At 33.5% G+C, this 27,428-nt stretch overlaps 1 protein-coding gene across 19 annotated transcripts in view; it reads right to left on the reverse strand.

Moving 5' to 3' along the window:
• The window catches only part of PIP5K59B (Phosphatidylinositol 4-phosphate 5-kinase 59B), a 31,069-nt gene that overhangs the window by 1,470 nt on the left and 2,171 nt on the right, over positions 1-27,428 (reverse strand). Inside the window, exons 3-19 of one of the 19 annotated variants that reach the window (XR_015294072.1) lie at positions 26,680-26,808; positions 26,210-26,458; positions 25,922-26,074; positions 25,682-25,846; positions 25,387-25,602; positions 25,098-25,312; positions 24,872-25,007; positions 24,626-24,713; positions 20,975-21,037; positions 20,578-20,589; positions 17,488-17,565; positions 16,065-16,118; positions 15,012-15,386; positions 11,475-11,682; positions 11,175-11,386; positions 8,580-8,674; positions 479-666 (exon numbers count right to left, since the gene is read on the reverse strand). Coding sequence is in view for 18 of the 19 variants with exons in the window: in XM_012494139.3 (XP_012349593.1) it covers positions 2,760-2,915; positions 8,580-8,674; positions 11,175-11,386; positions 11,475-11,682; positions 15,012-15,386; positions 16,065-16,118; positions 17,488-17,565; positions 20,578-20,589; positions 20,975-21,037; positions 24,626-24,713; positions 24,872-25,007; positions 25,098-25,312; positions 25,387-25,602; positions 25,682-25,846; positions 25,922-26,074; positions 26,210-26,458; positions 26,680-26,808 (2,604 nt within the window). In the remaining variant the exon portion in view is untranslated. Of the gene's footprint in view, positions 1-478; positions 667-1,045; positions 2,916-5,352; positions 6,797-8,579; positions 8,675-9,025; positions 9,203-11,174; positions 11,387-11,474; positions 11,683-15,011; positions 15,387-16,064; positions 16,119-17,487; positions 17,566-20,577; positions 20,590-20,974; positions 21,038-24,625; positions 24,714-24,871; positions 25,008-25,097; positions 25,313-25,386; positions 25,603-25,681; positions 25,847-25,921; positions 26,075-26,209; positions 26,459-26,679; positions 26,809-27,428 lie in introns of those variants that run through there. The other 18 variants (XM_012494140.3, XM_031920187.2, XM_012494142.3 and 15 more) reach the window with 18 other exon arrangements.

A 27,428-nucleotide genomic window follows, 5' to 3' on the forward strand; every position in this document is an offset into this window, starting at 1 on the left:
ATAGAAAAATAAATAACTAAATTGTCTATCATCGATTCGAGATGTTTCGTGATTTTTGTATCATCAATTTATTCAAACTTTTTTAAAAAAAAGTGGAAAAATCTGAAATGACTTCAAAGAATGGTATCTCGAATCGATCTCTTATTCTCTAATATAAAGTGTTCCGAAATTATCTTTTTCTTTTCTAGTATTATTAATAAAAAAAAACTGTATTAAAAAAAAGTAACAAAAAATAAAATAGAATTAATTGCATTTCTGAGAAGAAATTAATTATTACAGAACAACAAAAGATATTAAACGAAAATATGATACAAAGAAGACATATACAGTTGAAAACACAATTTTTAATTTCAATTTGCTTTTTCTTTTTCACGGAAGTATAAAAGTCTTTTCCGTGATCAGATATTTTCGGCACACCCTATAAATATAGTTTAAGACACGCACTACTGTATACGCCTGCTTTTTGTGTTGAACTTACATCAACGTCCTAATGTATTTAATTCCGGAAGGGGAGGATTTCTAAATGCGCCAACATCGAGGGTTCACAGGCTCTGCAGTCAATTATCTCTTTCTCTCTCTCTCATACAAATTTGTATTTTGTATTTTTCTTTTCTGTATGACTCTTTGTTTATAACTATCTTCATTTTCGCTTGATTACAGGTGGGTCTGAAACGGGTGTAAATAAAAGAAACCAGGATAAGAAAAAAATTTCGGTTAAAAAAAAAAAAAAAAAAGTGAAAATAAAGTGCGCCGAGGGTGAAGGATATATAATGATCGATCGATCGATCGATCTTTTTTTTTTAACAAGGATAGTACACGTGAGCCATTTGAAAATAAAACGATCGATTTTTTTGAAAAAAATATAATTCTTAAACAATTAAACTAAAATTAATCTTGATGATCTCTGGCATTTGTATGGCTCACATATACGCTCAAATAATAATAACAATAAAAATAAGGAATTACCCCCGACGTACGAAATCGCGCGTTTAAAATCGAAAACACAACGAAACACGAGAGACGATAACAGAAACAATCATAAGAATAATAGTAACTGCTTTATTTAAATAATATCAGTAATCATGATGAGATAGTAATAATCATAATGGTAATGATAATAATCATAATAGTATTGTATTACCGAAATAACTCGGTTAAGAGATAAATTTGTCTTGTAACAGTTGAACGATCGCTCGCATTATGCATTGAATATTTTCGTATTGTTTTCATTAACTTGTCAACGTATATATAACATTTATACGTTTCCCTTAGTGTGCTTCTTAAATGAAGAACAGAAATGGATCAGTTGCGGGGATGTTTTCCGTTTCTTTTTCTTTCGTCTGATAAAAATAGAAAAAGAAATTCTGGTTCCTGAGAAGTTGTTAAAAATAGTAGCAGAATGTTTCAATTATCCTTAAATTAGAATTTCGTTGTAAGAAAGATACATGGACGAATGCAACCGATCCATCACCGTTATTTATTTACCCTTTGTTCGAACCCTTTAACCGAGTAATTCATTTTAGATATAAAAATTATTATTATGGATAAAAGATAATAAAAAAATAATAATAGAAATAAAATATGAAAATCCACATTAAACTTATTGAAAAATTAATACCAATACGTTCAAGTTGTAAACATTAGTCATCCCATTGACACGTATTGCTCGGTTAAAGGGTTAATTATTCGAATCATAGCAATTAGCCGTGATTGATCTTGTAACCTTGTTTCTTTTTACGCACATTTTCGATGGCACGTTTGGTTTCACGATTTCTTTATAATATCAGAAATCTCCTCGAAACTACGTTTTTCGGAAATTTTATTTCAAAGAGGATTGACTTTCGAGTAATAAAGTCGGAGTAAATATGAACAATCTTCCATCGAAAGCTAATACAATTTTTTGTATGTAAGTCTAATGTAAAAGAAGTTTAACGAATACTGTGTCAAAGTATTCGTAAAGCATATTTTGCAAAATTCGACGAGAATTTCTTCCACTTCTTTACTTTTTTCTTTGTAGAAATTCGAGTCCTCGAGATTCCTCTATAATTTCGTCATCTTTCGAAAAACAACGCGAACAGGTAAAAAATCTCGAGAACTTGAAAAAGAAACACGAAGAGGAATAAAATTCGCGAACAATCGCGAAACGATCCGTTCCATAGAATCGCTATTATTTGTCCCGCCAATTCCTTGGCACATTTTCATCAACATTACAAAATCATGCGAAGAAGTCACTCTTCTTCTCGATATTGCTTCGATTAATTCCTTTAACGCGAGGCTTTTCTTATTCGTTCGCACGATTATCAAAAAGTATATATAACGCAATGACTTTGAAGCAACGAAAAAAGAAAAAAATAGAATAATAAAATCTTATGCAAATAGTTAAGTAGACACTTAGACGCAAGGCTGATCTACAGTCACGAGAGGATTAAGATCAAAGTTATGCCCGATTATCGTTCGAACCGGTTAAACAGGCATGATTATTTGCTAAATTTTACGATCGTATTAAAAAAATGACCGATAAATAAAAAGGAGCTAAAAATATAATCGTTTACCCTAACGATAATTAATATCAAAAAAAGAAATTTCTTTTTTTTTTTAAACGTTTTCGCGTGATCACAGATTTCGATGATAATTTTAATTAATTGCTTTTTGGTTTTCTATTCCACTCATCTTTCTATATACGAAATATACGCGTGGACGTCGTTGAATTATTTCTAAAATATTTCGATTCGTCCCATAGCCCCAGTTTTTGTTCATCCTTATGGCTCCCGGCGTTGTACGCTCAACACTCTTTGCAAGCTCCTTATGATTGACCCATTCGTGCCGCCGCGTTTGAAACTCGTTCTCACTCGTGTGTACGACGAAAAGGACCTTCTCTGTTCCACAAGACCCTTCGCAATGTTGTTCGTTTCTTTCTGAATTCGAGCACAAAAAATATCAATTCTTTTCTATCACTTCCATTTCTATTGCTTCCAATGAGAATTCATTCGATTGACTTCGTATATTTGTGCTTTTAATGATACAAATAAATACAGTGGAACGATTAAGATTAATCAGATTAGTTGCAAAATGAAAACTGGAATAAGAAAACAGTGGAAGAGGGAACACATCAAAGGGAGAAACAAATAATTTTGATAAATCGAATTAATCAAAAACAGGAGATTAATGTGAGAGGATTAACACGATCGATCAAAGCACACACGAAACAACATAGATGAAAGATATATGCCAGTTTAACAACTTGTAAACGATCATCGTCAAACAATTAAAATATGCGACAAAGAGAAGCGTAAAAAGCGACGGATCTTCGATCTTCGATCGATTGCGCTTAGAGAAAATCATTAACAAATTCATCCTTTATTTTCTCTTGTTTAAAGTATAATCTTTTTTTATGAATGTTTTAATAATTTACGGAAGAAAGGTAAATCTTTTTCTTTTATTAATAAGGCTGACAACCAATTTCATATTATTGAAAATATTTTTCTTTTTTCTTATTTAATTTTAACACAATGATTATCGTAGGATTAGGTATAGGATTTCTTTTTTATTCAATTGGCACGAAACCTTCTCCAAACGCATTTCCTTCGATCTTGATCTAAATCTCATCTTAATCCTCCCTGAATTATTACTTGAAGCATCCCTCCAAGTGCAAGCATTGAAATCACTCGCAGAACTTCAACGTACGATGCGATATGTTCATTAAAAAAATATCACACTTTCAAGATCGCTAATAAACACTGTTACTGTCCTTTCGTTATAATAGCTACGATATTTATAACAATAATGATAATACCATGATGGTACCCCATGAAAGAGTATCTCGAGTTTAACAGAGCTACGAATTTATCAAGCTTCAGTTTTCCATTTTTTTTCTCGGTTATTCAATCTATACCCACGGGGAGGAGTAAAGCTTTCCTTCATCGATTTAACCTTTGAAACGAAAAGGCGTGTAACAAACGTGACGCGTAAGTTTGTTCTTTACTTCTTATCGAGTATTTATACTTACTACGTTTCGCGCGAGTCACGTTTCCTCGTTGAAAATCGATCACAATGGAAATAATAGAATTTTCGTTGGAGATGTGAGTGTAAATATCAATTTGTATTCGAAGAAATTTACACTGGATGATTATCGAAACGCATTTGTTGAATGGCTCGTTTATTCATTGTACTTGCCTTGGATTTCAATGGTTAAATCGTAGATTGAAAAATAGGGAACAAAGTAACACATCGAATTAATTTCGAAACATGCTTAGTATATTGATCACAATATAGTGAACGAAATAGAAAAAGTAAAAGGAGAGAACAACTACGCTAACTTAAAAAACGAAGTGACTTTTTTTTTTTTACACAAAGCTAAAGGGAAAAGTATAGAGAGCGAAAGACGCGATTAAAGCTACGAAATAAAATGTTCTCGGAGAAAGAAGGAAATAATATGGACCGATCACCGAGATGCGACTAGATTTTTTTTTTTTACCACCGTTTTTTCTAAATACAACATATCGACTGTCAAAAGCGTTTCATTGAGGACAATATATTATAATACGTGTATGTACGTGTAATTGAACAACATTTTGGTTTTTTTTTCAAAACGTTCACGATAACTCTCACGCTTATTAGCAACGCGTTTACATAATTTGTTTCTTTTTTTTCTTTTTCTTTTTTTTTTTCTTTTGTTCTGCGACTACTGTAATATTTATATATATATAAATTTTTATCCATTCATATATATATATAATACGTACACCATCGGAATTCCCGTCAATCACTCTCCTTTATCGTATCACGTATAATACAGTTTGCGCAGTTGTTATATTTATAATATGCATCGAAGTGGTCAGAGAATTCTTTTTCGAGCTTTGAAATAATTTGTAGTATTTTATTTTTCTTTATCAACCTAGCTTTTATTAATTGTATAAAATATTTCTGAAACGAGAATCTTCCTTTGTCGAGACATCTCGATAAATTTTGGAAGACTTAAATTTTTCGAAATAGAATAAATTCCCGAGTAAAAAATATCTGTAATGTTATTCTGTATAATAATAATAATAATAATCTCGAGTAAATAAAGCTCAAAGCTCATCTTAGAATTCACCGGTCATCTCGATATAGATTCCTGTTCAAAATCCTTAGGACATTTTCTATTCCTAATCAAATTTTAATATTTGATATAAATCATGAATTTTTTATTAAAAATATATCGGCATTATTATTTCCTTTATCGTATAAAGTATCAACTTAATTATGTTATAATCTAAATTTATCCAATTTTCAAAATCAAAATAGAACAAATATTCTAAGATTTTTGAACAGGAGTGTAAATGTGGTATACATGTTTCATTTAATGTGTGTACATATGTATAAGTATATATATAATTACATACAGAAGAGACAGACAAAACGTGAGACACATATAGGTACATATACACGACCGGTGATTATATTATCGTAATAAAAACGGGATTGAGGACTGCCTCCTAATTAGATCATAAGTATTATTTACATCTTCATTCGCGGCCGTATAGAACTCGTTTCATCTCCTCGCTATACGACTTTCATCCCCCTCGATCGCCTTCCTCTTAACGTTTATAACTAACTGACGTAACAAGAGGTAATTGTCAGTTATGATAAGAGGTAATATGAGTAAATACTCGTGATAATCTTACATCGCGTTTAATCTAAATGTCACTCGTAAAGCTCAATGATTCGATGATCATTTGATTTTATACTGCTAGATATGAACAAGCAATGAGAAAACGAGTTAATCGTAATAATGGCACGTGTTTTTTTTCCTTCAAACACTTTTCGAAAAGGATAATTAATCAGAAGACAATGTGATTGGAAGTGTGCGTGATCGTTCTGTGATTCGAGAAGTATTTCATTCGTCTTGAGACGAATCGGGAAAATTTGGAATCGGATGAGATCTCGCTCTTTTATTACCGATTACCAAAACTTTTACACGATCTTATTCGAATTTTTTATTCGATCTGCAATCTCGGAATCGTGCACATTAATCGATACACAATTGAACTAACTAAAATTTAATTATTAACTTAATTAATTATCCATATGTATCAAAACACATGACGTTATTACATTTAACTATTTGTCGATTAGAATTTCAACAGTGCCCACGAAACTCGATATACAAAAAGAAATAATTGGAATGATGATTCGCCAATTCCACAGATTGTATGGATCCTGAACGAGTGTCGAGTATTATACAATCTTCTAATACTGTAGGCCGAGTTTTATCACGGTGTATAAGCTTTCTGGCCCTTTCTGACGATCTCCAAAGCTTCGGAATCATTTTTTTTTTTTTCATCGATTCCTTATTCGCTTCGCGAGAACTCGTCTATTTAAATCATAAATTTATACCGTACGAGTAAATGCGAGATTGACACACATTGGATGATTAATATTTCGATAACTCGCGAATCGAGACGAATATTTCTTACAGAAGGTGTTCGTTAAGTACAGAATCGAATATGATAAATTATTTGTGAATCGTATAATGATAATACTGTTTAAGAAGGAATGATTATGATTAAATTACGTCATATTTGTCCGGCATTCACCTCCTCGACTCTTAATCATCCGTCTCGATTCGCGATCAAACGCTCCTTTCTACCATTTCGTTTTCCCTCGTTCGAAATTCCTTCATTTTCTTTTTTTTTTTTTTTTTTTTTTTCGAAGATTCGTCGCTACGACGGCGCACCAGACCCATATCCAAACCTCATTGAATCGACGAAGCTTAGAGGGACGAGTTGTTTTGCATTCACTCGTGCTGCAGTATCTCCTGATTTGAGGAAATAGAGAAACCTTTCAGATTGTCTGATCTTCTCGCATGGAGCGTTCCAAAGCGGTCTCTATCGTTCTTATCAAATTCGAAATATCAAATATCAAATGACGATTGTTTGGACTTGTTCTCAACGAAATCGTTCACCATACGGAACATATTTTCACGTCAAGATGATCGTTTGAAATGCTTCGCCATAACCGGCGAATTCTTGCCATACTGGGTTAATATGGAATTACTTGGCCGACGCGTTTTACGTGTTCGACATTCTTTCGCGTGTTGCAAACTCTTGGCTAGACTCGTGAAAAAATTGGCTGAATCACAAGAGAATAATCGCTGATGCGTTCGTTGCGAATTTTAAGATGCGTTCGCACGCAGAAATTCGAGGATTCGTTCATTATGTTTCGAAATTGGAGTATCGTTCGAGTTGTCGCGTGGAAAAAAATAAGACAGATAGGTAATTCAACGACCTTCTTTTGTTTTAAATCGAATGATTCTTCTTTGTTTGAAGTTTGAATTCTTTGTATGAAATTGAACGAGGAATCTTGAATTCAAAATGATTCTACAAAAATTTGTTTTGCGATTTAAATGATTTTTATAAGATATTTTTACAAATAAAAATAGATATCGTTTGTTTTAATATTTATTATGCAACAACTTAGCGTCTAGAATCGTAAGCAAATAACTAGAAACTGTGAAAGGCTTCGAAAGAATGATTTATGAAATCGATCATAGTCTCGAAGTATCTCGAGACGATTTCGAACAAAGAATAGTATTTATACTAGACGGTATAATATTACGTAATTAAACTTGAAAAAATAATCGTTTCAAGGCTCGTCTAACTGTTCATGCAGCTTCTTCTACAAAGTATTTATTATCGTAAATACGATCGCTAAAAGAATAAACTATATACTAAGATCAGTCCAAGATGCTCGAAAAGCAAAGAGAAAATCTCAAACAAAGTCTCATGCATTATTTTCGAATGATTTTTATATTCGAATTATCTATAAAGTATCAAATTTATAGAAAAAAATTATAAAAATTTTCGCTTTGGAACGTTCCGTGCGCGATCGAATCGGCTATCCTTTGTGGATTCGATACGAAAGATAGGGACTCGACACGGAAGCGATACGTAAACGAGACCAAAGACACGACGACAGTTTTAATACGAGGACAGAACTCTTTCTGCCCGCTCGTCATCGCGGCGCAGATGTCACGCGTCGTCGTCTGGGGGCTGTTTATTAGTTACAAAAAACCCTCGGCCACTCGGGGGAAACATTTACACAATCCGATCGATCGGTCACCGGGCTTTGATTGCACACTTACCGCCTCGAGGAATCGGTCGAGGAAGGTAAACGATAACGATGATTAGAGATCGTGGGACTGGTTTATTAAACAGAGTAAATCGCTTTTTTATATTTGTAAAATAATCATATTCAATAAGAAATATATTTTTCTTTTACGTTTTTACTAAGTAACTTATCTAATTTAAATCTAATTTTCATTGGAATTAATTCTGAGTTGAATTTCATCCTTGAATCTTTATTTTTATACTTTTTATATATATTTGACCTAACGAATGCTTATATAATATAGTAAAAGCATCGATAAATATTTTCGAAGAATTATTTTAGATTTTTTGCAAGTTAATAAATTGGCCAGTCAAAGAAGGGTTAATTTATGTTTCACGTTTGAAATAGAGATAACATTAATACGATCTCTGGATATCGCTAGCGTACCTTTTCGAGTGACCAATCGTTCAAAGCTACGATTGCCAACTTACCATTTCCGTAGTGAGACTGGCTAGCGCCTCCTCGACAGTGGTAGCAATCCTCCCTCCGTCATCCTGACGCCCCCTGATCGGTGTGGTCGACCAACCTAAAATTATCGTTAATCGTCATAGTGCAATAAATAGATCAACATGTTGCAGCTGTTCGATCACTGGAGCGTAGATACGTGTTTGTCTAGTGATAAAATTCGTTATTTATTGAGGAGAAATTTTTAATTGATGATGTGTTCCTGTGTCCCAAAAGAACCACCAAGAATACATTATATATTAGTAACGGGAAGTTAAGTTTCTTAAAAAATTGGAACGTTTAAAAAGAAAAGAATCGTTATATTATTATAGTCGTGGATTTAATTTTTCAATTCAAATGCTTCTTTTGAGATCTTATAATTACCAAGATGCATCGATAAGAAAAAAGCGTGCATCGTTCTAATTAATATCATCAATCTAAACAGTCTATGAGTGATAAAAAGCGTGTGTGGCTATTTTATTATATAACGGTGTATGCGAGTGAAACGAAAAATTGAAGAAAAAGAAAAAAAAAAGGAACAGAGAAAAAGAGAGAAAAAAGTTGAAACTTATCTCGACAGAACATCGGTTCTAGGCGATGCCCATTCTTGCTTACGAAGGAACCATAGAAGAAAGAAACGTGTATAAGAGGTTATAATGAGAGAGTGAATTCTCGTGTATATTTTTCTTTTGCAATTGTCGCTTTATTGTCGCTCTCATTGTCGAGAAAAGAAAATGTTCGAGTATTACTTGACAAGACATTGAGATCACCTAGACAGGGCTAAGAAAAGACGGTTGTTCGATTGTACTTGTCAAAGAGAACAATTAATCCATTTCATCATAACTATCTAAAAAAAAAAAAAAAAAAAAAAAACGACGAAGATGCTCGTCATGTTTTACACGCATTAATCATCATTATTAATCATCGTTCATTTCAACTTATGCGACGAACACCTTCGTACGCGACACACGATCGAAGTATTTAAGAGCATTTCTTTCGTAAACACTTACAAATAAATAATAATCTCGAAACATGGTTCAAAACGCATAGGCAATAAGATTAAATTTAGGCACTGAGTTGTTGTCGTCGTTCATTTTAACTTTCCATTCTTTTTCTTATTATAATCAATTTTTGTTACATGGCATCTTTTCAAGAATCGAACGAGAATTCGAAGAACATGCAACAGAAACGCCTTTAATTTTTCGTATAAATCAGTATTACAACGATGATATCACGATAGAATTAATTTCGTTAAATCATAAAGTAAAATAAGAAGTGTACCGTAGCAAATGGTCTAACTTAATTTGCTCTAAAACCTCTTTAGTTCCGGATTACGTAATATGTTGGTACGCAAAATGCAAGCGATGTAGGTGATTAATAATACGTATTTGTTTCACGATTACGCACAAAATCTATCCGTGTTTTCTCGATGATTATACTTTACATCCGAATTAGCGCTAACTAATGCACGGTCTACGTATTTTACACGTTTGTTAACACGGGAAAGATTACCCGTTTACAAAGAGCAAAAATAATATATTTCGTATAAATGATTATAACACAATAGTTGGAATTATATATCGGACAACGATGATACGATGACCGACAACGATATACTTTCGCTCGTTTTAGAACACTACCTTAAATGGTGGCACGTTAATCAGACTTCCGGTTTCTGGCGCGAGCGTCACGTTGATTGCCCGTAACTCGATATGTATACTTACTGAAAGATATACTCGATTTAAAAACACAATATTACAGTTAAATTAACGGATTCGTTTTGTTGTTTAATTATCCGAGACTTGCGAGAGAGTAATAATAAATGATAATTATATAGCGTGTCTAAGATCTATTTACTGCCTGATGGAATCTCTCTACTGTGAACGACATTCGAAGCCAATCTTTCTACAGTGAAATTCAATGGAACCTATTCTACAAAAGCATCGATATTTAAAGAAGAAGCAAATTGAAAATAATTTCGGATCTACTTAAATGATTTCTTTTGATATACAGGGTGTCCTACTTAAATATCGTCATTAACTTTATCAAAAATTGTGTTAAACGAAAGTTGAACTACATTTAAATTCATATAACAAAATATATAGAGGTATTTACATTGTAAAATTTGTGTCTATCTCTTTAGTAAGTGTTCTAAGAAGAATAAAGATAAAAAAAATTTTGATCTATAGAATTGTTATGCAAAGTTAGTTTATATGGAAATATAGTTCAATATTTGTGCAACATAATTTTTGATAAAGTTCCAGAAAATTTCTAACGGGCTTTAATCTCGCTTAAATTACATAAAATAAATCAAATCAAATCCAATTTTTTATAATCTTTTAGTTTGAAGAAACACATAATATAATTTCACCTTCTCGACAAGCCAGCATAAACGATAGGGCAATCAATGGAACGGTCACGCTTGATGCAAATCCTTTCGCCACGAAGATCGAAGAAGAAGAAAGAGAAGAAGAAGAAGAAGAAGAAGAGAAAGAAGAAGAAGAAGAAGAAGAAGAGAACGAAGGAATCCTCAAGGCGCCTTCAGGTGGCGTAGTAGATAGTGAGCGCGTACGGAAACTTACCTGCGTCACCGCTGCTGGAACTCTCAGTGAAGGACGGTGTGCCCTCTGTCCAGGTGGGCGTCGAGCCCTCGGCGCTGCCCGCGGGTGGTGTCCAGGTGAATCCACCACCTCCTCGACTGCTTCCACCACTTTCCACGCTCAACGACGACTTCGTTTCCCTTCCGCCGCTTCCGCTTCCGCTACCGCTGCTTTCCAAATGCACATCAGATATGCTGCAATATTCGATGCATTTTTCAAATAGATGGTGAATATTGGTATTTAAAGGAAAGAAATTAAAAGGCAAATATTCGATTGACTCACCTCACGGCATCGTGATAAGTCTTTGTAAGAGTGACATGGTGAACAACCTTATTCTGTTTCGATTGAGCAGTGCTCAGGCTGCTCGCTAACATTGTGGTCGGTGCACCCTGTTGAAGTTGACCACCAGAAGCCAAGGTTTGGTCGTTTGAGCGCACTGCATCGTCAAAGGGCGGGGGCGGGGTGGAGCAAGTGGAGGGAAGGGTGCCACCTACAAAAAGCGCACTACAGTTAGCCCTAATGAACACGATATAATGTGCTTGTTTCGTTGTCAAGGGTTCTAAGGAGAGGATCGTTAGCAGAGGAAAGTCTCGTAAAAAAGAGACGGAGAAAAACAAAGTGTTTCAAACAAATCTTGCCAATTCGATATTTTTTACATTGCATTTAAGCAAACAAATAAATACTCGTTGTGTGCTATATTCTACCTTGGTCTGTATAATAAAAAAAATATTTAAAACATAATAATCCATGATAAAAATTTAGCACATTTTTTCAAGTTAATCGTATTGAAAAATACGTGTGAAAAATTATAAATTATTCTGTCTTTACGGAAAGCAATTGAAATAGGTTTAAATATTACCTACTCGACAGCTGTGTTATCAGTGTCACAATACAATAAGCAATCACAAAAAAAAAATTACATCAGGAGCATTTCTAACGTTTATCAAACACACATGTGCTAATTTCGATTCTGTTGCACAAGCGTACACTTCAAATTTTCAATTATTTTTCTGTCGTATCGACTTTGGCAGGAACTCGTTCAAATACAGGATTAAAACGTTAGAAATTAATCAACACTTCCTATTGAAGTCAGTTCGAATAAGCCATTCCAACTTGTAATGGTACAACACGTTCTAGAATTACTACATCTATTTGCTTTATCTACTGAAGTGCACAAATAGCAAACTACTTTTAGCCAGCATGACATAAGGCGATATTTTGTTCGAAGAAAAAGGCTTCATAACTACAGTACACTCGTGTGAACGTCCCTTTATATCTCTGATACAGAGAGCACACCACACAAACACACCGACAAAACTCTGTGTTCCGTTCAGATGTTATATTGACGATATTTCAATGGATTATTTTTAAAAATGTTTAAACATGATTTTTTTTAGACATAGACGTAACTATTTCTAAATTTCTTAAGAAAACTTTAAAGATTTTCCGTTCTTTCTCGTCTTGCTGTACATCCAGAAACTTGTTTAATAATTAGCGCTAAATTATAATTTTCGCAAATATATAATACAGTATCTATATCAAATTCTATTAGATAAATTAAATATTTATCAATTAAAATAAATAAAGTTTATTTTATTAGAAAGAAATGCAATAACAATTTTTTAAAATTCTTTTTTTAGTTACTTTATAAGTTACGTCTATTCTTTGTCCTAACAGAGATCGTATATGCATGCAGAAATACACTTCAATCGAGACAAAGAAAAAAATCAATTCTTACACATACTACTTTTTCAAATTTAAAACCTTTTGTGTGCCGAGGATAGTCGATCTCAGCGTTTCGAGCGGTACCTCATCGATGCCATAAAATCGATATTAATACAGTATCGAGCTTATATACGATAAAACAGTAAACGACAAAGTGCATAATCTAGTGGTAAAAAATACGCAAACATTAAAACAACTAACTTCTTCGTTCTCACAGAAGTAACAGTGGAAGAAAAATTCTCGTTTCTGCATGAGACTTAGTTAAAACAGGTATTTTTACAAACTGACACAAGTGAGAGATCGAATGATGAGAGATGAAAAAAATAAAGAGTAAACTTAAAATGTTTTTACGCATGCAAAAGGAAGAAAAGTTTTTGTAATATGTTGTAGTGTTTTAAAGGTCTTTAATTGTATCTTCTTCCCACAAATTCTTCTCACAAAATTCCATCTTGAAAATATTCTAAAATTGATGCCTTTATTATTTGGTCCCTTTTCAATGATTATCGAAACAGATAGTGCTTTTTTTTCTTCATTGACATTACGCTTTCTTCGATCTATAGGTGTACAAGAAAGAAATATTTGGTACCAAAATATTGGGAGAAGAACGCTCTTGCGATATATTAAGATTAGTTTGTGGTTTTAAAATTTTAGGTGTTATTTCTTTGTCCTTTTCCAATTCACCCATAGATCTGGACTTCAGCCTTTGTTTATCAGACATTTGATTCTTCAGTAAATTCATTTCAATCTTATTAGAAATTATCGATCTTGTTTCATCTTTGTTATCAAATTTATCTCTATCAGCAATCTTGGTTGTAATCTGGGAAGAATAAATCGTTTCCTTCAACTTCTTCGAAGCTTCCTCGTTAACTTTCGTAACCAAGAATGTTCTTTTATCGCCTTTAAGAACAATCGGATATTCCTTATTTTCCACCATTTTGTCATTCTTCGATTTTGTCAAATATTCATTATTTCCATAATCAAATTTCGAAGATGTAGTTCCATATTTCTCTATCTTCTTCTTTCTCTCAAAATTCTCATAATCGTTCACTTTTCTCGGATTGGCAATAGGTTGCACCCTCGACAAAGGTTTAGGAGCTAATTTCTTCCTCCTCTGAGCAGACTTCTCCCTGATTTTCTTCAATACTTTACTATCTCTTCTACGCTCCATAAGCTTTTGAATATCGATCTTCTTCATCTCAGTAACGTTCTCCTTCTTAACTATCGTGGCGATCGATCTGTCCACTCTGGAAGCCTCGATTCTATTATCCACGATCCTGTTTCGATCCATACATTGCGTCAACGTCATGATCGAGCTCTCGAGCTCTCTCTGCTTTCTCTTCATCCGCTCGTAGTACGTCTCCGAGTGCTTCTTGTCCTTTCGCGACATCTTGTAGTTCATTAACTCTGGTCTAGACGCGGGGTTCAAGAAGTACGTGAACTTGGCCATGTGCTCGGCTCTCGACTTAGGCTCTCTTCTCCACTCTTCCGTAATCACACCAGTTTCCGGTATATTTCTCTCAGAATTGATCGGGACATTTTTCTCCCTCGTCTGTTTAAAATTCCCTCTCTCGGGCCTGAACGGATACGGGCTAGTCCTGATCACGTACGAGTCGTCGACCTTCTCTATGCTCATGAATTCCTCCTGCTCCTCGTAGATGTTCTCGATCGGCCAGTCGTTCCAATACATCGGAGACCGTTCCTCGTGGATGCTATCGAAGGGTGCCGCCATGTCGGCGGATCGGTCGTGGAACGCCAATTTGTCGTATCGTGGGGGTAGGTAGGCAGGAGTACGGGCATGCAACACGTCGGTATGCAGAACGGTGGTGGATGTTTCGGTGGTAGTATTGTTATAGTCGGAGTGACGGTTCGCGGTGTTGTTAGCAGTCGTGGTGAACGAGGATGTGATGGTGGCGGTACCAGCGGCGGCGGAGAAGAGAGAAGAGGTACACGTAGAGTAGTTAGTAGCAGTAGAAGTAGTGACGGCGGACGCAGCAGAAACGGTAGATGTAGAAATGTAATCGGGTGTGGGGAGGTGGTGCAGGATGCTCGAACTTTCATGCAAGCGGTATCTCGTGATTATGGCTGCTTCGTCACCTCGGCTGGACGTCATCGAGGACGTGGAGGTGGCCGTTCCGGGGCCACGGTGCTCCTCGGAGGACCTCGCGGTCCTCGATTGGCCGGTGCCTCTTGGGGGAACGGGAGGTGGAATCTTGCCGGAAGGTACCAGATTCGGATTCGGTGGGCTGGCGGCGGTCCTGCCCTTCAGGACGGCTGGATAGCTCGTGACCTTGGCCGCTGAGGTCGTCACTGGTTGCTCTTGATGAGGGGGGCCTGGACCGGCGGCCAAGGTCAACGGAGGCGGGCTCACAGGGCCCGCGGCGAAGTTAACCGGGGTGGAGGTGGCGATTGGCGCGGAACTGGTCGACATCACCGTGCTGGTCGTGCTGATCGCAGGGTCTGTCGGGGTCACTGTTATCGTGTCGTCCAGGGTTGTTTCCAAGGTCGTGCGACGTCGGCCGGGAACCGGGCAGAATCGAATACGGAGGTTGCGTAGAAGTGCACCGACAATGATGACGTGAACACGTTGGGGGTAAGGAGACAGAGAGAGAGAGAGACAGAGAGAGAGAGAGGGGCAGACAGAAACAGAGAAGCTGGGTGAGTGAGATCGCATGGTGATCAATATCGTGCAACGTTGCTTCGAGATTGCTTTGAACCGAAAAATTTTTTTTCCGTCGATTTCCACGGTGATTCGTACAATTTATTGTTGGATTGAAATGAAATGACTCTTTCGCCGTATCGTTTGTGATTTCGAAGCAACGTGACAACTCTTTGGAGAAAAATATTAAACGTGTAATATATAATAGTAGAGCAACGAGTGACTAATACGATTTAAGATTATTTTATCAATGGAAATGGTCAACTTAATCGTGTCTCTAAATAGATATCGTTCTAAATTTATTACACAATTCCTATTTACACGTTGCTATATTACTATCTCGTTATATATATATATATTTTTTGTTATTAGACGAAATAAGTATTCGAAAGATCTTCATAGACGTTTAATTGAAACAAAAGAGACCGCGAATAACGATCAGAAATAATTAAATGGAATATTAGGAAAATAAGTGATCGTATGAGACTCACCAGCTTTCGTGGGTGACGTAGCATGCATTGTCGAAGTTCCGGTTGTCGGCACCGCTAAACCACCATACAACACCATGTACCATTACCGTATCACCATGTGTGCGACTCTTGATCAGACAGAGAAACTTCCGACTTTTTCTTTCGCGATTTGGCGATAGAAACATTAACCACTCGTTATTCTCGAAACTACAGATCATCTTTATCATTGTTTCTCGATTTTAAAGTCTCTCTGTCCAGTCACGGATCGAACGTGTCCCGAAATAAAATAGGGATTCGAGCAAGGGACGTTCGAGGCAAATAGAGAGGGAATCGATGATCGGAATGCGCGCATTCGACTGACATTCACGATAGAAAGCTGTATTTGTACGTTGTATGCGTCTGCAGACAGAATCGGACGGAATTCGAAGGATGCGTATGGACAGACGGATAAAGCCATAACGGATTGTCGATAATAATTTACGATAGAATTGGATTATACTATTAAATCTCTTTTTTTCGTTGCTGATGGTATTATAAATTTTTTAATCTTATCGATTGTCAGATTCACATGGTATTGTCACGCGATTTGATTGACTTTGAAGTTCGTATCGAGTTGAATCGATCGTTTTAAATAAATTTCGACGAATAGAAGAAATTTGTAAATGAAAATTTATCGATAGAGAGATTAAGTTTAATGTTACGAGAAAGTAATTGTCTACCGACACGAATAGGCGTACCTGATTAACACGTGAAAGCACGCACGAGCAATCTTCGTAAAACAGATTATCTTCTCAAAGGAAACGGCTGATAGGAGAGATGGTTCAATAATATATCTTGACACCATCAGAGATAACAGGAATCGTGGTGAACGTTTTGGAGACAGGGAACTTTGATAGACAGGATCTAAATTTATTGCTCTGATCGCTGTGCCTGGCTACACATGTGAAATTCAGCGCAAAGCCAATAATAAGATTGTGGAAAATGTTCGCTCGTATTTCATCTGCACGATTTTCGGACCAGGATCGATTTTTTGACTCGGATCAATTCCAGATGATCTCTTATTTTATAATTACTAATCGAATACAAACTCCGTTGCGGTTATATTGTCCCAATTTCATTTTACAAATTTGACTTCAATTTTTCAAATACGACAAATAATCAACAATGACTCTCATTCTAAAAAAATTTTATAGAGATAAGATATTGATAGATTCTATTTAATTTATATTTGAAATGAATACTCAATATAATTTTTTTTAACTTATCTTTTCCATTTTGAATAAATTTAAATATATAAAAATATCAGTCATCGAATTGGTCCGCAAATCGTAGAACCAGTCGCAAAGGACCACGCGAAGCATACGAAATCGACCATTAACAAATATTCGAAAAAAAAAAAAAAAAAGGAAATTTCCAAGATATTCTATCGATCGAATAAACTTACCGGTTGAATCGAAATCTCCATCCAACGGCCTGAGCGGCCTGGTTATGCTTTTTCTCTTCGACGGGGAATGTTTCAATGCTGAAACACAAATCAACGGGTTATTAATACCGCGATACTCGACGTAGGTTGAAGGGTTGAAAACATCGATAAATACTGATGGAAATCGGAACGATTAATTGGAAAAAAAGTCTGAGAACTGTGCCTATGTATCGTAAAAGGGGGGATGTATCAAACGAGTTAACGCTACAAAAGCTGACGTCAGTACCGTAGCAAGTGTTAGCTTATGCATGAAGCGTCGTATAATACTTGTTTTGAAAAAGTTCTCGCTGCGCTTCGTGTATACCATGTAAGTCGCGAAACGCATTACGCACGTTTCATTGCATTGCAGACTTTCTATTTTCGCACCGTATTTACCACGATACCGTAATTAATACACGATGGAGTCGTTTGGCAATCATTATCGTTTCGATTAAAATTTTGATTATCAGTTAATCCTCTCAATAGCAGACTGCATACTTCAAAGAAGTTTTTATTCTATTTGAGAAATCTTAAACTTTTTTTTTTTCTATAATTTGACCTCGATTATTTTTAAATTTTAAAATGTTTGAATATGATTATTTTTTAAATAATTTAAAATCGAAAAGGTTAACATAATTTTTCGCAAAATTTCGAATTCAATTCTCAATAATCCCAATTTATTATCAAACAAATCTCGCTACAGCACTGTTTGCCACGACTACGTCTAATAACTTCTTCTCCATAATGTATGGAGCTACGCTTCTTTGATCTCTCTACGTTATCGGACAAGGGTCTGGGCTTAAACGAAACTATACTACTTCAAAACGAGGGATTCGCCTCGAATTCGTCTAATCTCGAACTCGTCAATATCTATCACATATAGATGGTAAAGCTGATACAACATCGAAAGCTTTCTATCTTATCCAAATTATATGAAAACTCTTTTTCTAATTTTCATAGAATTAATACTGTGTATCTTCTGCGATACACGTCACATTTTCTTCGTTATACTTGCCTTTCTTTACTAGATGTGGATAAAAAGATCGTAGAATATTTTTTGTTTTCTGAAATATCGAAAATATCAATTACAGAAATATTAATAGAAAAATATACTGCTGTACCTGTCCTATGTAGAAAAATAAAAAATTTCTACGAATTTTTATCCACACATCGTATATTTTGTATATATACGTACATGAATATTATGATGACATCTTGTAGCGAACAAATGTTCAGAAACGTTCGTTCGATCACGATCGACGAACATTTAATTATAATCGCTCGAACACGCGTAGCCACGGCCTCTAAAGGTTTTTATCAGACTGTATTGCCTTGTGTTCAGGTCTGATTAGAATCCGGACAACAAAGTTAATTAGAACGAGCCGCGATTCTCGATGTTATCTGGGAAGAATTATTCTGGTACTGGAGAGAAAACGATGGCAGAATTTGACACGCAACTACACATGTGAGCATCTTTGATTCAATTATGAATATTTTGTCTTTGAGATAAGAATAAATTTTCGAAAAACATATTCTTAACTCTTATAATTTTTTTTTCACAGATCATTTATGAACCAATCAGAAGTTAAACTAATCGATTTCCACTTTTCACAAGTATCTTGACTCTCACAAAGAGAGTGTAAAAACTTTTGGGTTATCAATTTAATTTATATTTTAAAATATTGATGTAGATTTTATGATTTTGTTCGTAAAGATACCTAACACGGTAAAATATCAATTTTCTTATAAATTTTTAGATATATCTCAAGAAAAATCAAGTGATTTTTTTCGATAAATTTGATTAAGTTTTACTTTTGTATGGTTCATATGTTATCTAAATATGTGCTTCATAACAAGATTTAATTCGTGGTTATTGTGATTAAGATCTGGAATATCATGTGAATATCATGTGTGTACATATGTTTTAGACAAAAATATATTCCTAACGAAAATTCTGATATATGTCATCCAAATCGTGGGAGTGTTAAAATATTAAAAATCCGGACGCGACTATAAGCAGGGATTAGATATTTGTTCTTTAGATGCTTTTTGAAAGGAGAGTGACCTAGATTCGCGCAAAGAGATAGGGAAAAAAAGGGTCATCGATCAAGAGTTGGGTAGTTATTTAGTGTAATTGAAAAGTTGTGAACGTGTCGAAGCTTAAAAAAAAAAAAAAAAAAAAAGAAGAAGAAGAAGAAGAAGAAGAAGAGAAAGAGACAAGTGTGAGAAAATGATAACAACCAGAAGGAAGAGAATTTCAATCAGACATACAGAACTCACGATGCAAAAGCAGAGTGAAAATTGGAAAATCGATAAAAAAATTCGATTATTCTTTTTCTTATAATTTTTAGTACTCCGACTTTTTTTTGCCAATGATACAAGATATTTATATTTCAAATATAAATATATATTATTTTATTCTCGGTATAAAGGACAAAAATATATTCGGAGTACATTTTATATATACAGTGGATAAAAATTGAGGAATGCAAATATCTAAAAAATTACGATTATGTTTATATACATATGTGCTTGGGTAAAATATTGAAAAGATGGACTAAAGATAAGTGAGAAAGACAATCAAAGAAGCGTTGCAAGATGAAATCTTCGGATATAAAATTATACTTGAAAAAGAATTTCGTGAAAGAAAAAAATGAGAGTGAGATATTGGTATAATATTTGTGAGATTAAAGAAGTGAATCAGATAACAAGAAAACCAAAACGTTCAGGAAGATACTCCAAATTTACGAACAATAAGCATATCACAAAAGATCAGTGTTAAATATAATACTTAAGGGAACGCAATATCATTCGAACTTGAACGTGTTAAGATCAAGATTGAAAAAATAAAGAGAGAGAAAAATTAATAATTGCAAAAAAGAAAGCGTTTTGCACTTACAATCTTTCCTATTTACAAATGTACACGTGTGATAACGCATCTACAATTACTATAAAAAAGATTGGTTTTACATGCCAGTAAGTAATGGACATAGGAGTGATGTATAAAAACCATTAATACTTTCAACGTTCTACGTATCAATTTCTACTTGAACTTGATATAGAAAAACTCACTTTGAGCAAAGACTGTATTTGCCAAAAAACAGAAAAGCATCTAAATTAGTAGAAATTCGACGAGTTGCAAATAGAAAGAATTTTATAATTAGTAGATTAGGAAACAAAGAAAAAAGAAAAAAAAAAGAAAAAAAATATTAAAGAAAAACCAGCAACACGATAGTAAAAGATCGTGAAGCAATCCAAGATACTCGAAGGAATAACAAACCAGATGGACACCAGAGATAGATTAAAAAGTATACGCATACAAGCAGATAAACGTTCGACGTTTATTTATTTCAAAGAGAAATTAAAAAATTTAAGAAAAAAAGGCAAGAGAGAGAAATAAAAAAAAAAAACAAACATACAACCATACAAAAATGGACAGACAGATGGACGAACAGACAGACAAAGTTACCTATGTAGCTGGTGACGAGGTTACGGAATTTGCGATGATTCCCCTTAATCTCAGGCAGGTCCACTTTTGGTATTCGATTTTCGAGTTTCGATCGGTAGCAGGTCAGATCAGGTCATTGGGGGTTGACACGAAAAGAAGTGCACGGGACACAAAAACATCAACATTTAGCTAACTCCGTACTTAAACATCTTTAATATATACCGGATTATTAAAACGATCGATAGATTATAGGGACTGCCGAGAATCAAAGTAGCAACACAAAGGAAAGCGGGGTTAATACGACATTCTTGTCTCGAGACAGAATTAAAGAGATAGATAAAAGATAGAGATAGAGAGAGAAAGAGAGGAAGAGAAAAGCGGAGATACAAGAATATCATTCTTGATCTTGTGAATGAATTAATGATCAAATAAATAATTACAGTGTGTCATTTACTTTTTATGTAACCTATCGCGAGTTGATTTTTATTAAACGATATTAGTGACGTCTTATCGTGTCGGAAGTTCAATTATTCGAACTTTGATTTATCTATATATTTCTTTGAATTAATTCTTACGAATTAATATAATATAATTAATTAATATAATCGAAACGGAAATATGATTCTTTGTTTTTGTTCGAATAATCTTAATTCCGTCGTACGAGGTATCTGAAATAAGGTATTGAATGAAATACAAAAGTTAAGATGTCAAACAAAAGGATGATCATTACCTGAAACAAAAGATCTATTAAAAGAAGAAAAAGAAAATAAAGGGATAGAAAATAAAATTTTTTTATATATTATGTTTAAAAAATGGTGAAAGATATCGACAAAAAATATCGTCTCATTGATTTTTCTGATTTTTATAGATATCGAATCATCGTACTTTGGTAATTACATCACAAAGTACAAATAGTGAACGAATCGTGATTGAAACCCAAACGTTAAAACACAAACAACAAACACATTGCATGATACGTTATTTAAGACAATACATAAAGTGTAACGCGATGGTATGGTGCATAAAACAAAACTTTATAGATGATTCAATGGCTACAATGACGAGAATATGAAGGAATTACGGTATATGATGAGATAATATTTAAATAGTATATTTAATAATATGTTGCAGTAGCAGTAATAGTGGTGATGATAACGATAATAGTAAGAATATTAACCAGTGAAAAAAAAAATATCACTAGGAAATAGAGAGAAAAAAGAATAAATATAGAATAGTAAAGAAAAATATATGGAAAATATAAACGTAATATATACGGGTAGGCTTCATAAATGAAATGAAGTTGTAAACAGCGAAAATGTTTATTGCAAAATATATAAATATGTACATTGGTGTCCACGTTGAGCTAATAGCTGAATATTTTCACAATAAAAATGAACATGTATCTACTTCTACCATTTTATACTACTCTCACACATTCTTTCTTTCTCTCTCGTGTACTCTCTCTGATACATCCATGCCATACTAACTAGCTTTGTCAAAATATACTCGACTGTACACTCCACGAAGACTCCTCTGCGTTCACAATAGATCGCATAAAATTATTCGTAATTGTATAACAATATTTAAAAATTATCACGATAAATGTATATAAAAATTTGTAATTTTTTTTTTTTTTTTTTTTGGAACTATACACCATATAATAAATTTTTTATCTAATATCATAGACAATAAAAATCATACTATTTGTTAAAACAAAATCTTGTGCGATCTATGACATTGTTTCATTAGCAGGCTTCAGCAAGTCATCAATGATTGCTTTCTCGCGTGTTCATAAAATAGAAACCTCTGTGATCACGAGCCATTTACTATTCTGTACAGTATTAGGAACGTGGGAATAGTTTTACAAAACTTTGGCACATTCGTACGTTAATAATGAAGGAACTTCGACGATGGAAAACTTGACTGAAAATCATTCGATATATGTAAGTATATGTTCAAATTCTATTTATATAGGGACGGCTATGTTTCAGTGGTAAAATATTATGAAATTTCCATTACAATAATAATACGCTTTTCACGGAAATTTTATATCCCTTATTACCCGTTTTCCTTATGATTCGATTTTGATCGCTACTCGTGCTTCTCGAGATGCTTTCATTACGTACTTGTGCATAATTAGCAAATTTGTGCTCTATATTAGCGTGATTACTGGCAACAAAATACTCAGCTACGTATGTGGACACCAGTGGATTGATTACTTGATTCTCATTAAATGGAATTTTTATTTACTAAACATCTCAAGATAAAACATGATTGTTTCGAAACGAAATGCAAAGTGAACAATGAAATCAATTATTGAAAAGAACAAAATAATAAATGAATCGAAGAACGTTATAAAACTGAACCAAAATAAGCCTATCGAAAAAAATATGTGTGCCGTGTTAGCAATTAGTTACACCACAATACAAAACCCAAAAGTGACCAACTGACATTCAATAAACCCAGGATATTTGATCGATAGCATTGATTATCAAGGATAATGCAGGTATCCGAAAAATGGATATCGGGATAACCAACTAGATTTTATAATTTTTATATACTATACATGTGTATATAAAACACATGATTTGAAATAAAATTTCCTTTTAAAAAGTTTCCTAAAAATCGATATGAGACGCAATCAATGCGTGCATAATTTTCGGATATCCGCATAGGATTTATCGCATTCTCTGCAGTCACTTAATTACCTTAAGTCACTATTACGATTATTAGAATTTTTCTGGACGGCTAAATTTGATTGTGATAAATGATTTTAGTAGAGAGAAATTGATATTCGCTCATTCTCGCTTCGAGCAGCTGTTTTTCGGTAAATAAAAAAATAGAAAATAAGATAAAAAAATAAAAATGAAGGAATGATATATAATATATAACGAATGAAATCGTTATGGAATAGAAGATTTACATAATCGAAGAATCCGCTGATTCGATATTGAACTTATCATGCATTACGATAAAATAAAATAATGTTTCACTGAATCGAATAAATAAACTTAAACGATCAGTGATAGCGATTATATAATAAGGAAGCTAAAAAATTATATATTTATCAATAATTCTAGCTTATAGCTTACGGCTCTATACAAACTGGAATCTTAAATAACAAGATTATTATGTCGCTACTTAATTGTAAATGGCAGAATTATACGCGTTAATATATAAGTACCATTCTTTTTTGAGCATTTTACCCCTTTGCATTTCAATTTTCCAAATTCTTCTTCACCCCTATTTCCCTATCCGTACATTTAAAATATGTTCCAAAGATTTTTTCTTTTTTTTTCTTTTTTTCTTTTTTGTAAAACGTATTATGCGATAACATTGCATTATATAATATGTAGTTGAATCACAGTAATTGTTTCTATTACTATAAACAGAAAGATTTAATTAATCACGTTTAGCTGGCGATAAAAATATTTGACGTTATAATTTCTACTCTACTCTTAAAGCCTAAAATTTTTCTTGTACTTTATGCTTTACACGAGATATAGCCAAATCGATTTGACGAAATAGGAGAAACGTCAGTCGATATTAATGAACTTAAAATATAATCGTAAGAACTTATTAAAAAATTGCTTACAAATTAAGAATGAGCTTTGTTCAGTGTTAACATTGAGGTCAAATTTGTTAGAAGAGGCTGATTAGGATGGTACTTACGTGATGGTATCTTCTTAAATACTGTCTTCGCCATGAAATCTTGAAAACGTTGCGCGTAAAAACCTGGTCGATGTACTGACACAGTATCCTGCAAGCAAATACAATTTATATTCTTTAGAGTATACAAAACACAATGAAAGAATATCAATAATAATAATATATAATTTCAATGTGATCTATATAATAAATAGAAATTAAATAATCAAAAATTAATAATTATAGAGAAAGAAGTATTATACAACTTACACCATCGTGTATCATCGATTTCCAAGTATGTTCCAATTTTTTCTTGAGCCTGTAACTTTGCAAAATATCAATAATACCAAGGAAAAGTAACAGGCGTTCACCACGAGCATTACGAGCAGGAATTCCACCTGGACTGCTAGGAATACGAACATAATTAAAACCACGTTATGAGAGCACTCGTTTTGTATACAATCGTGATATAAGGAAATGAAAACGTGATACTCACGGTACATCGTCCTCTTCGTCAATGGGCTCGCTTTCAGCCTGAATACTTTCCATAGCGGTACTGTGCGCAACTAACCTTTGTCGATTTATACTTCGCGATCGGTTTAGAGCGCTAGCTCCTACTCTATCATCTCGTTCTGCTTGAATGAATCCTGCACTCTCACCTCCAACTTCACCAACTTCTTCCTCTGCACTCGTCAGTAATCTTTGTTCCTGCTATAATATAAAAAATTGTATATTATACTTTTACAGATAAATTAAAACATTTTCTTTATTTTCATAATACTTACCGTTTTCTCTCTTGCAGCCTGGTCAAGGTTATGAATACCAACGAGTAAAGAGTAATCCATAATTTTAAAGCTTTCTAAAACTCGACAATCTCTTTGAATAGTTTTCACTAGAGCATTATATGTATCTGCTTCCAAAAAAATCCCTTCCGGATGATGTTCCATAAAATCTAAATCTTTATATGTTGGGGAGTTTTTCGATCTTTCTAATTTCGATGCCTGTGGATCAAATATATTTCATAAAATTTGTAAAAAATAAACATCATAAAATCAATATAAATATCAGAAAATTACGAACCTTTCTTTTGTATGTCGATCCTTTTAAATCATACTTTTGATGTAGTTTCACAGATGAGGGTAGAAGATTATTCATAGCAACTAGTCTAACATTTTTACTATTACACCGATAGCAGTATAACCCAAAGAATTTTGGCAATAATGTTCTTGGATTTTGATTTAAATTCTATAAATAAAAATTATCCTTTTTATATGTCTCAATATAAAATCATTGAATACTTAAAAAGATATTAAAGCTTACCATATAATATCCTGGAAGAAGTGTCTGCAAAAATTCTCCTTCTTTATGTTGTACAGTCTTTATGATGAATTCATCATCATCTGTTAGATAAAAGATACTTCCACTTGCCCCGGGGTTCGACAATTCACGTAATGGAGCGCTACACATCGACATCTGAATATTCAAATGATATTGTTAAATAAACATTGATTAGATGAGGAATTTTAATTGATTATATTCCTTTGTAATTCTTTTATGAAATAGAAGAGAAAGAAACATATTTATATGCAAATATAAATGTGAAATTACCAAAAAATCGTCCGGTTGAATGCCGAAGAGATCCCGAAAGTAACGAAATGCAATGGGTGCGTAATTTTTGAACTTAAACTCGGAAAAATGATGAGCCGGAGTGTGATTAGATCCTTCGCTTGGGAAATTCGTCGTTTCTACAGTCATGAAATCTTGCATCAATAAATCACGTTCTGGTTTACTGGCCAAACCACCAACCGCATGTTGAATACCTAACTGGATAGATCCCATAATTTGTGTCGTTTGAATCTAAACAAATAACATTTAATTTCTTTAATATGATATTGTTATCATAAATGGTAACTTTTCATTCTTATTATTATTATTCAAAATAATCTGATATTATTTTTTTTTTCATAAATGTTATTTTTTTTGAGTTGAGCTTAATATATATCTATTTACCATAAATTTTTACTTCATCAAATTATTAACGGAATAATAAGATATTGTAGCATATTTATATAATATACCTTTTTGTACGTAATTTCACCTCCCACTCCAACTCTTCTGTGGCCAATCTTTCTCTCCCGTTCTGATTTGTTTCTTGATACCCCCGAAGAGGTTTTGGGCCCGATGGTGCCATGTTGCACTACCGAATTCTATAAAGAACATACAATACAATCTTAACGAGTGTGATATTTTTAGTATGAAAATTCTTAAAAAGAAAAAAAAAATTATTTAATTACGGAACTACACTTCAATCTATTAATAAAAAAAATATTAATATTAAAATTGGTAAAATTTTAATAATTTCAAAATAATAGATCAATGAAAAATTTCAAATGATATTTATTTATTTACTTTATTCACGTTCAGTTTGTGTTCAGTAATATGTCAATAAAGTTTCTAAATTTTACTCGACTTGAGTAAATGAAAACTCCGATCCAATATCCCGTTGAATGTTTATTGTTCACCGAGCCACGGGAGGAAACACCCGAAGAAGAAATACACGGGCATGCGTCATTCGAATGAATAATTACACAACTATTCTCGCCTCTAAAAATCATGGTATAACACATCCGAACATCTCAAATTGAACTCGAACATTTTATTGGAATCAATATTTCAAATAGCAAAATGATCGCACATTTGTTCTATAAAATTTTAGCACATGGTAATATGGATGACGATTAATTAATTTAAAAAATGTATGTTATATATCTTGTATATCGATCATCTTTGCGATATAAATCGATTAACGCGTATCGAGACGAAAATA

The sequence above is a fragment of the Apis florea genome, unplaced genomic scaffold, assembly GCF_048593485.1.
Source record: "Apis florea isolate Af1SG1 unplaced genomic scaffold, ASM4859348v1 contig_3561_pilon, whole genome shotgun sequence".
Lineage (NCBI taxonomy): Eukaryota > Metazoa > Arthropoda > Insecta > Hymenoptera > Apidae > Apis > Apis florea.